An 11,931-nucleotide genomic window follows, 5' to 3' on the forward strand; every position below is an offset into this window, starting at 1 on the left:
TCGTGGCTAAGCGAGCTGTCACCCTACATAGCATGGCTGGCTCCTGGGTTCCTCTTTGCTTTAGAAAAATGGTCTACCAACCATTTTTGAATTGAGATTATAAATATTAAATATCAAAATAATGCACCAATCCTTTTCAAATTAGCCAGAGTTAGAGTAAGACTCCTATAGTCTCACTCTTACACCTCCTTTAAGGTTTTTCCTTAATTTTTCAAACTAAATCGATTATGACAGGACAAACGAGTTCTCCACAACACCGCAGCACTACCAGGGTCCAGCGAAAACTACCTATGTGTCAAAAACTAAATCTTCTTTGAAGGTTACCGAAACAGGGCGACTGTGTTCTAGGCCTATAGCACGTTTGTATCAAGTTTGTGAAGAGGAGAGGAGGAGGAGGAGGAGGAGGAGGAGGAGGAGGAGGAGAGAGAGAGAGAGAGAGAGAGAGAGAGAGAGAGAGAGAGAGACTGACAAGGCAGAAATAATAATCTCCCAGTGCAAGTGAAGTCATTATACTGGCCTCTCTCCCTTCAGGAGAAACAGCGCATGTCTGGTTCACAACCAGATGGATTAAGTTCACCCGAACAAAAGCATCGACTTGCTATTCGCCTCTGGAGTATTCTGGAGGGGATACAAACGGACGTACGAATGCACTGTCCTTTCGAACAGGCAAAACACAAGCATTAGGTCATGAAAGTATTTTAGGTAAAATAGTTACTCACGAAGAATTGTGAGCGATCTTAGAACTATCTTAGGCCTATGTGCTTCCTTGAACATCGAATCACTCTCAAGCATAACCAGCTGTTACTGCAACTACTATATCTCATAATAAACTTCCCCCTCACGCTGGGATCGAACCCAGGAACGTCGATTCAATGCAAGGGCTCTGCCAATAGGCTAGGAATTGCAAGCTACCTGCACAGGTTGGGCGCCTTCATAACAGTTAGCCTAACGGAACTTTCTAACCCGACCCACCAGGAGTTCAGTAAAGAATATTCTACTCGAATTATCCCTTCTGAGTGAATGTGGATGCCAACTCTCTCTCTCTCTCTCTCTCTTGTTTTCTTGCTTTAAATCTCCAACTGAAAACCCATGCGGATAGAGCCAACAAGGAAATCAGCTTGCAACGAGAGAGAGAGAGAGAGAGAGAGAGAGAGAGAGAGAGAGAGAGAGTTAGAACAGAAAGTAAAACCGATGCACTTAAAATTCAGGAGACGTCAGGAGCAGAGATGGAATGGATTTATTTACTCTTTGCTCAAACACTTGGCGATCAGACAAGCCCACATCCTGTATCTGAGGTCTGTAACCTGCCCAGGTAAATCCAAGGGTATTATCTAATTAATTAGGATATTATTTAATCAATTTAGGACCCAGCCTTGGTTCCTGAGTGGGGATCAACTTGTGTTTCACCAAAAAAAAAAATCTAGGATTTGATATTCCAGTACGTGAGGTTTGAATTCCTTTTTAGTACCAGCGCGATTATGTGTGAATTCCCGTCTTTAGGTGAGGTTCTTAGTCTCGATCCTCTCTTATGTTATTAACTCACCCCTGAGGAGGAACGTGGTCATATTTTAAGTGAGCTGAAAGGTAAACACGATTACTTTGGAATACAATCGAGAGTTTCCAGACGTGTTGAGACTATATATCGGAGGATTATCTTTTAAGGTTTGGGAAAAGACTTCAGGAGTTTAGAAAAATTACCTGTATTATCAATCCTGTTGTGTGTGTGTGTGTGTGTGTGAGAGAGAGAGAGAGAGAGAGAGAGAGAGAGAGAGAGAGAGAGAGAGAGAGAGAGAGAGAGAGAGAGAGCAAAGTTGCAGACTTTCCGAGGTCAAACAAACTCGGATGTAGTACCAGGCACAGAAGAGGTCTGTTGATGACGTCATTGTATGACCTTATGCCATTCTGAATATAACACTCAGCCCTCTCTCTCTCTCTCTCTCTCTCTCTCTCTCTCTCTCTCTCTCTCTCTCTCTCTCTCTCCAGGCCAACACTCACCTATCATGAATAATAAGTAATCATGAATCCAGTTACCAGCGGATATAATAAGTAATCTATTCATGCAATTAGGCTGATGAATGTTAGACTAGTTATTTCTCGATTAGGGCAATGGCTCACAATAAGGCCTGTGGAGCCAACATAATAGACAATCAAATGGCCCATAACTATAGGCCTATTATATGGCAAACAACTAGGCCTATTAAAAAAGTAACTACGAACTAAGCATGAGTACGGAGATTTCAGTTGGGGCACTCGGTTCTTTTTTCTTCTTCTTCTTCTTCTGTCAGAGAACCGGAAATCTCTGAATGAGACTCACTTACAACTTCCCTGAGAGAGAGAGAGAGAGAGAGAGAGAGAGAGAGAGAGAGAGAGGAGCAAAAACAGGTAGTCGGAAAGTGTTGGTTTCCTGAATTGAATCATAGGGAAGAAGAAGAAAGCGGAAATATTGAGTGTTGGTTTTTGTTTCCTGATTATGTAAAGTAACGGCAACACTCGCATGGATTTTGTTTAGAATATTGGCTGTACATATTATTATATTATTATTATTATTTTTTTTTTTTTTTTTTTTATTTTTTTTTTTTTTGGGGGGCTCTATCACAGTCCTCCAATTCGACTGGGTGGTATTTATAGTGTGGGGTTCCGGTTGCATCCTGCCTCCTTAGGAGTCCATCACTCTTCTTACTATATGTGCCGTTTCTAGGATCACACTCTTCTGCATGAGTCCTGGAGCTACTTCAGTCTCTAGTTTTTCTAGATTCCTTTTCAGGATCTTGGGAATCGTGCCTGTGATGCTCCTATGATTATGGGTACGATTTCCACTGGCATATCCCATATCCTTCTTATTTCTATTTTCAGATCTTGATACTTATCCATTTTTTCCCTCTCTTTCTCAACTCTGGTGTCCCATGGTATTGCGACATCAATGAGTGATACTTTCTTCTTGACTTTGTCAATCAACGTCACGTCTGGTCTGTTTGCACGTATCACCCTATCCGTTCTGATACCATAGTCCCAGAGGATCTTTGCCTGATCGTTTTCTATCACTCCTTCAGGTTGGTGCTCGTACCACTTATTACTGCAAGGTAGCTGATGTTTCTTGCACAGGTTCCAGTGGAGGGCTTTTGCCACTGAATCATGCCTCTTTTTGTACTGGTTCTGTGCAAGTGCCGGACATTCGCTTGCTATGTGGTTTATGGTTTCATTTTTCGTATTGCACTTCCTACATATGGGAGAGATGTTATTTCCGTCTATCGTACTTTGAACAAATCTGGTTCTTAGGGCCTGATCTTGTGCCGCTGTTATCATTCCTTCAGTTTCCTTCTTTAGCTCTCCCCTCTGTAGCCATTGCCAATTGTCATCGCTGGCTAGTTCTTTAGTCTGTCTCATGTATTGTCCGTGCATTGGTTTGTTGTGCCAGTCTCTGTTCTTTTTGTCATTCTCCTGTCTCTGTATACTTCTGGGTCTTCGTCTACTTTTATCAGTCCTGCACTCTTCAGCCATTCGTCTTCACTGGTTTTCAGATATTGCCCAAGTGCTCTGTTTTCGATGTTGACGCAGTCCTCTATACTTAGTAGTCCTCTCCCTCCTTCCTTTCGTGTTATGTATAGTCTGTCCGTATTTGCTCTTGGGTGTAGTGCTTTGTGTATTGTCATATGTTTCCTGGTTTTTTCTGAATCTATGCTGCGGAGTTCTGCCTTCGTCCATTCCACTATTCCTGCGCTGTATCTGATTACTGGCACTGCCCAATGTGTTTGGTTGAATTTATGGCTTTTTTATCATATTTCCCTGGCGTTGAGTTTTGACTTGAGTATCGCCTTGAGTCTCTGCATATATTCTTTCCATGATCGAGTCCTTCATCTCTTGGTGTTTTATATCTCCTCCTTCCATTATTCCCAGGTATTTGTATCCTGTCTCATCTATGTGTTTGATGTTGCTCCCATCTGGTAGCTTTATCCCTTCAGTTTTCGTTACTTTGCCTTTTTGTATGTTGACTAAGGCGCATTTTTCTATTCCAAACTCCATCCTGATGTCCCCAGATACAATCCTTACAGTCTGGATTAGGGTATCTATTTCCTTGATGCTCTTACCATACAGCTTGATGTCGTCCATGAACATCAGATGGTTGATTCTGTTGCCTCTTTTCTTGAGTTGGTACCCGGCATCCATCTTCTGTAGTACTTTTGTCATGGGAATCATGGCTACTACGAAGAGTAGTGGGGACAGTGAGTCGCCCTGGAAGATCCCTCTCCTGATATTAACCTCTGCTAGTCTTATTCCAGAGCTTGTAAGTATTGTTTATTATTATTATTATTATTATTATTATTATTATTATTATTATTATTATTATTAATCGGCCATAATTCTGTGACGTAGATTAAAGTGACCAGCGAAATAACTTCACAGGACATCACTTTCAGCTCGTAAAATAAACTAACCAATTTGAGAGGGAATGAAAGAGAATCTTTAACAAAAAAAAAAAAAAAAAAATAGTGCTACAGATCAGAACGGAATATTGCAACTATATGTGCCACTGGGCTAATGATGTTTACACGTTTTCAGCCAACAGGTGGCACCACTGGGAAATATAATGATTGCAGGATGTATGAAATTGGCGCAGCCAATGTTGCCAATTTTTTCCTCAGTGATTCATCGGAAAACAATGTAATTGAAGCAGGTATACGTTACGCCAAGGAGTGGTTAAGCAGTCAGTCAATTCTACTAAGAGAGTAATAATAATGATTCATTGGCAATATGAAATTAAGCTAGATACGCCAAGGAGTGATTAAGCAGTCAGTCAATTCTACCAAGAGAGTAATAATAATGATTCATTGGCAATATGAAATTAAGCTATATACGCCAAGGAGTGATTAAGCAATAATAATGATAATGATTCATTGACAATATGAAATTTAAGCTAGTTACCCCAAGAAGAGGTTAGGCAGTCAATCAATACTGCCAAGATACTAACAAGAAGAAAGGAGTTTTACGTAGAAATTAGGAAAAATCTTACAACATCGTTCTGTGTAGAAAGTCCTCAGGCGTCCTTCAGCCTGTGACGTAAACACTCCCAGAGGACCCACCTGGGTCGTAGGGTCCTATAGCACCACCTGAGGAATGTCTGTGCATGTGTGTCCGTGTCGAATCTCACGTACGCATTCAGTCAGGTAGGTCATCAACGTGCAATGATTGCGTATGCTTGCAAGTACGTCTTTGTAAGAAAAATGGTCTATTTTTTTCACAGCTGTAAATATATCCGTATCATGTTATCGTTTTTTTCTTCATTTTTTTGGTGTTATTGTATCTGCAGCCTGTTTATTTTCTGGTGTTACTGTAATTTCATTTTGTTTTTTCTTCTGTTTTTCCCGCTGTTTCTGTATTAGGTTTCTTTCCCCGCTGTATCTGTATTCTGTTTTTCTGGTGTCTGTATTCTGCTACTGCATCTTATTCTATTTTTTTCTTCTGTTACTGTATCTGTGTTTTGCCCTCTGTTTTTTCTGATGTTACTGTAACTGTATTCTGTTTTTTCTGATGTTACTGTATCTGTATTCTATTTTCTGTTTTTTTCTGCTGTTACTGTATTTCTAACCAACCTTTTATTAAAAGTACACAAATTGGAAACCCTTACCTGTTGTCAATGGTGCCCTCTCTCTGCAAACATGTCATTAGGCTATTAAGATTACGTAAGCATAAAAATATACTATTAATTACCCAAAGCAGATGAATATAGAATAGAACAAAATGATTAACAAGTCATAATGACAAAAACCCAAATCTGCCCATAAAGAAAACTAGTAAGTTATCACTCTACCCTCCTGACTAAGAATTCACTCCCAGACCCAGGATGTCAATAGGTTCATTATATTAGTCAGGTTAGAGAATCCCGTCTCTAGTACCATGGAATAGAACCCATCTGTAATAAAGATAACAATGGATAAAAGATACACTTCACACATCACTCTTTTCAAAGTGATTAAGTAAAAGAATGTATTTCACACTTCTCTCTCTTTTCAAAGGTAACGGTTTTCTAAGTCTTACAAAAATATGTGCCATACCTTTACGATGGGGGTTTTCTCTCCCGACACCTGACGTGTACCAACTGACCTCTTTGTTCTCACCAAAAAGAATGTGACTTTCGCAAGTGCCCTGGTCTATTAGACCTGTAACATCCGTACAAACGAATGTACATGCTTGACGACAAGACGAGCGGTCTCTCGGTTAAAACGCTTACATACCAAATTCCTTCACTCAAGTAAGCTGCCCCTACAGCTCAGCCTGTCTCCAAGCAAGACATGATATGTGATTCACTAACATTACACACTTGTAAGATATTTGCATCATGCTATTTTCTGTTACTGTACCTGCTGCTTCTGTACCCCGGTACCCGTATTCTCTTTTTCTGCCGTTATTGTAGTACCTGTAACCAAGGTATATAGAATGGTCCCTATATACCTTGCCTGTAACCACGAAACAGCAAAAATTGTTTCTATTTTGAATTCTTGGGTTACAGCTTTTACAGGAGACTTTGTGATCAACTGTCTTCGTCTGATTGAAATTAACTTTGCTTATTTGTTAAAAAATATATAAATTATAAATTTCTTAATGAATTTTGTAATGTATGTATGCATGTTTATGAGCGAAAGGAACTCTGAATGATGCAATGCCCCCATCTCTCTCTCTCAAAACTTCCTGTTTGCCTAATCCCAAATTATGAAGACCTTCGTCGGTACCTTCTTGTGAAATCTCTTCTTAGAAGACATTAAGTAGCTGATGTATTTATTGCTATTAATTTTTTTTAGTAAATAACCTTTTAAAACTTTCTTTTATCATTATTTTCAATCTCCTTTTTTTATTTCGTCTCATTACAATTTGCGTTTTGAAAGTAACGAGTGTTGGTGCACTTATTTCCTTCTTTTAATTATAAAATTTTGTTTAGAAATAATCTATTGTATCTTCTTACGATATTTTTGAAAGTCGAATATGTATTAATGAGCTATTACATTGCATCTAAAATTAATGTTGAGAGTGAAATCAGATTAGAATCGTTCAGTGTTAAATTAGGACAAAGCTAAAGAATACAAGAGTGAATATAAATGGTAAGCGTGAAATAGAGAAAAGATTTATGCATTATATATATATATATGACGGGTAACAATGTTCTGTAACAACAGAATTCCATCTAATAAAAGGAGCCCATAAAAACACCAAAATATAGAGAAAAAAGTACTATATTTCAGAGACTGCTGTCTCCCTCTTCAGGTAGATGAAGCTACCTGCTGAAGAGGGAGACAGCAGTCTCTGAAATATAGTACTTTTTTCTCTATATTTTGGTGTTTTTATGGGCTCCTTTTATTAGATATATATATATATATATAATATATATATATATATATATATACATGTATATATATATACACACACACACACACACACACACATATATATAATATATATATATATATAGATAGTATATATATATAGATATATATATATAGATATATATATTTAATCTATATAATATATATATATATATATATATATTCTATATATAGTACAATATATATATAAATATACTTTATATATAGGTATATCTATATATATATATATATAATTATACTATATATATAATATATTTATATATCTATATCTATACATAATAGATATTATAATATATATAATACATAATATAGAATAATTATATATACTATTATATATATATATATATATATATTTATATATATATATATACATAGATACTATATATATATATATATATTATGTATATCTATATATAGTATTAGATCTTAGATATATCTTTATATCTCTATCTATTATTCTATATAATATATCTATATTCGATTTAATCAAAATATAAAATTAATTTTTTAATTTATTATATATATATATGAAACATTAGAAGAATGAAGTAATGGTAATTATGCTTGGAAAAATATTTAATACTCTCAGTAAATCATCTCGTAGGTCTATGTTTTGAGAACAAATTCACCCTGGATGTCAAATTGAGTTGCGTCATTTCATGCACACAGCAATAGAAAGAACAACAACGTAAAGACCAAATAATAATAAAATAATAATAATAATAATAATAATAACAACAGTCTTTCATATGCCATTTTATCGTGCACAACAACACAAGAACAACACAGATAACAACAAAAATGGTTATCTTATTAATAACAATGTTTTGCATCTTTGCACAGGCAGCGCCGGGCATCTCGAGCCAAAGATCTGTGACTGTGAAACCTAGACTGCGATTATGTTGACATAAAAGTAAATCACCTCTGAAGGCCATGTGTACACTCCACAATTGAAAACAAACAAAGGGTGTTTCAAAAGCTCTTAACAACGAAACATAAAAAATTTTAAACTAAAAGCTATATTAATTATAGACTATTCTATAAAACTTAGTAAATTTTAAGCTTGGATTGTCATTCTCATTCAAGGTTACCTTAAGAAATTATTGTTTATGCTTTGTTTTGAATTTTCAGCTTAAATTTCCTGTTATTTTGGATTAGCATGTGTATAGATATAAACCAATTTACCGTAATTAATGATACAAATTTTTAAAAGTAATTGTAGAATCCGACCGCCAAATTTCACCAACTTTAAAAACGATTATGTCCAACCATAAATTTACCTGAGATTGAAATCAGTCAACCTACGACGCTGCCGGGATTAAGTGACGTCTGGGAAGAAGTATCGTACCGCATATTCACGGACAAAATTACAAACTATTCCTGGAAAAAGTGTTCCTACTGGCTGGCTGGTTGGTTTGTGTGGCGTTGGCTGCCTCGGAGATACAACACACCTGACACAGAAAGGAGGTAGTAGTAGTTACCAGCGACGACCCCTAGTTATAGGTTGACTCCGTTTCACCAGTCCGACCATCAGTCCAGACACCTGCGAGATGCGGTAGCGGCAACTTGGTCTGGCCACAAACCCTTGCCCGACTCCAGTCAACATTGAGAGCTCAAATCATAAAATTTTTTTTTGGTGTTGCATTTCTCGCCAGTAGAAAGTCATGACCGTTGTAGTAATGTTCTTTATGGAACCGAGTGATCTTTAGTGTGAGACCAGAAGCGTATATAGACGAGCAGGCGAAGATACATCAGCTGTGGAAAGGAACTTTTTAAAACAATATTTTGAATAAGGAAAATCGCTCTCGGGGTTCAAAAGCACGCAACCACGTGAATATGATTCAGCAGCAATCGAGATCGCTACCGCTGAAAGACTGAACGGAGAGATAGCAGCAGCAGCAGGAGCAGCAGTCAGGCTTGATTAAGAAGAGAGAGAGAAAGGGAGAAAGATTCACACAAAACAAAAAATCTCAGCCTGTTTTCGTTACGTAAAAGGTTTTGTTGCTGCTCTAAGAGGAAGTAGTATATACCTTCAAAGATGCATCTAACTGCTTTGGAGGTAAGTTAGTATTTTTAAAAGTCATTGTGTTTTCGAACGCGTTTTTTATTCTAGCGAACTAATATTTATCTCATTCTTGATCAAGTTGCAGTCGATTGGAAATCACTCTGTAACTAAGAACACAATTACGCCCAAGTTCATATTTTGTGAAAGTAACTCGACATTGAAAGTATCAATTGCCCGTTACCGGTCTTATTTGGTCCGTTTTTTTCCTCCCTCTTATTCAAAAACCTACTCAATTAATTTTTTTTTGTAAAATTCTTTTGCTATTTAAGTTTTTTTTATTATAATTTTATAATCTACATACAAGGTTTACAATAGTTCTCTACAATGGAATAAGCATGACTTAGTTTTGTCAACTTTGCCACATCACAAGAGTTGGTTATTTTAATTTTACTTTTATTTTCATTCAGATCACAGAAAGTTCGTCTTGAAATCGTCGTTTCAAGATGTGAAATGAACTAGGTCGAGTTGTTGGATGAAAGTAAGCTCAGTAAATTTGCATAACAATAGCATAGGTACGAAAGGACTCCATAGATCAGACACAGAGAGGGCTAGATTAAAAATTTTACAATTTTTTTTTTTTTTTTTTTTTTTTTTTTTTTTTTTTTTTTTTTTTTTAGGTTTTTGAGCAACATAAAATTCGAGATATTTTATTTTGTTAGCTAGATAATTTTTTTTTTTTTTTTTTTTAACCTGCAATGGATTTTTGCTCATTTCATTTTATTTTTTATATGTAAGATTCTGTAATTCAAACCTTTTTACTAAGCCGTTTCGACTTCAAATTCAGGCATACATTCTCTTTCTCTCTCCTCTCTCTCTCTCTCTCTCTCTCATCATAAGAATAGAATGATATGCATGTAAATTAATATATATAAATATATATATATATATATATATATATATATATATATAAAAATAATTAAACTCTCTCTCTCTCTCTCTCTCTCTCTCTCTCTTCTCTCTCTCTCTCTCCTCTCGCTCTCTCTCTCTCTCTCGTCTCGCTCTCTCTCTCTCTCCCTTCCCTTTTAAAGTTAAAGTCACCGGAGACTGTTACACTTCCTTATCTTGATAACACAAAGGAAACACGATCATACATCCATACAGATCTCGAAATTCCAGGATGTTCTGTGGTTGCTAGGAAAGATATGATTGGTCTGACACATTGCTTTGTTTGTTTCTTTGTCCAAGTTTGTTCATTTTGTTGGGTTTCTTTGTTTGCTTCTGTCAGCAGCGAGGCAAGTAAAGTGGTAGCGAAGTTAATTCTTTTTTGCTGTAAATAGGTAGACATATAGTGCTGGCTATTATGTGTGTGTGTGTGTGTGTGTGTGTGAGAGAGAGAGAGAGAGAGAGAGAGAGAGAGGAGGTAGGGCTTGGAAGGGGCACTTTAACTGAATTTTATTGCAAGCAGTCACAAGTTTAATTGGCAATTAAAAGAAAATGCATTATTTTGTCTGTTTTCGACATAAATGAAGAAAATATCTTAAAAATCACTTAAAAGAACTTAGAGAGAGAGAGAGAGAGAGAGAGAGAGAGAAAGAGAGAGAGATGGAAGATCGACTGTAAATGAGTTCTATTTCGGGCAGTCCCAAGTCCACTTGGCAGTAAATGAATTTACAATATATTTTTTTGACAAAGAGAAAATACTCTAAAAATTACTTAAAAAAATATAATGTAATTTCGATTACACCCCTTTCTAGCATCAATCATTGCGATCCAGATGGCTGATATTCAGGTGATTGAATATCAGTCACCTAACTCGGTCAAATGACATTTCTCTCATTCTGCTGCCAAGTTTTGGATCCCTCCAACTTCTGTATTTCCTGGATCTCGTATCCTTCTCTCCTTCCTTTTTCGCTTTCCTGTTTCTTTCAGGCCTGGGCTAGAATAGGACACGAGGATGCCCATTCATTGGTCCCTGCTTACAAGACCTAATGAGCACCATGTTCTTTGGAAGCCTGAATTTCAAGGCTCTGTGAGCTTGTTCCACTTGAATGGGCTTCATCTTCTGAATATGTAATAATAATAATAATAGTTTTAATAATAATAACTATTAGTTGCTTTGTTTGCTTGTAACTCACGGTTCTCACGCTCTCCCAGGAACAAGAGGTTTCCGTAAGCTACACTGTTATGTTTACGTGGCTCCTCAGTTTGTGGGTTTTCCAGGGAAAAACCGTCAGTTCCCATATGCAAGCCTTCGTGACGCCTTGACGTCACTGCTTCTCTGAACTGACGCAAAGCTGAATCCGCAGTCACGTACCCAAGACCCACGCCTTGACTTTGAATGAGTTAATCACGATTCGTTCCCTTGGGAATTCTCGGTGGTTTACCTGTATTCCAGGACCGGATTCAGGAGGAGGATTTGGACCGTGAAGAAAGCCAAAAAAAGGCCCTGAGGCTGAGCTTCACAGACCTCTGGCGCCTCAGGCCTGAGACCTCAGCTTGACTCACTGCCAGTCGAAAGATCTTGTTGATAATGAAGGAGAATCGTGAGTTATA

At 37.0% G+C, this 11,931-nt stretch overlaps 1 protein-coding gene across 2 annotated transcripts in view; it reads left to right on the plus strand.

The window, feature by feature from the left end:
* Positions 1–1,211: 1,211 nt before the first annotated feature.
* The window catches only part of LOC135204257 (solute carrier family 23 member 1-like), a 38,867-nt gene continuing 28,147 nt past the window's right edge, over positions 1,212–11,931 (plus strand). The window contains exon 1 of one of the 2 annotated variants that reach the window (XM_064234382.1): positions 1,212–1,295. In XM_064234382.1, the coding sequence (XP_064090452.1) occupies positions 1,227–1,295 (69 nt within the window). In that variant the 5' untranslated portion in view covers positions 1,212–1,226. Of the gene's footprint in view, positions 1,296–8,779; positions 9,433–11,931 lie in introns of those variants that run through there. The other variant, XM_064234383.1, reaches the window with a different exon arrangement.

The sequence above is a fragment of the Macrobrachium nipponense genome, chromosome 44 (genome assembly GCF_015104395.2).
Source record: "Macrobrachium nipponense isolate FS-2020 chromosome 44, ASM1510439v2, whole genome shotgun sequence".
NCBI lineage: Eukaryota > Metazoa > Arthropoda > Malacostraca > Decapoda > Palaemonidae > Macrobrachium > Macrobrachium nipponense.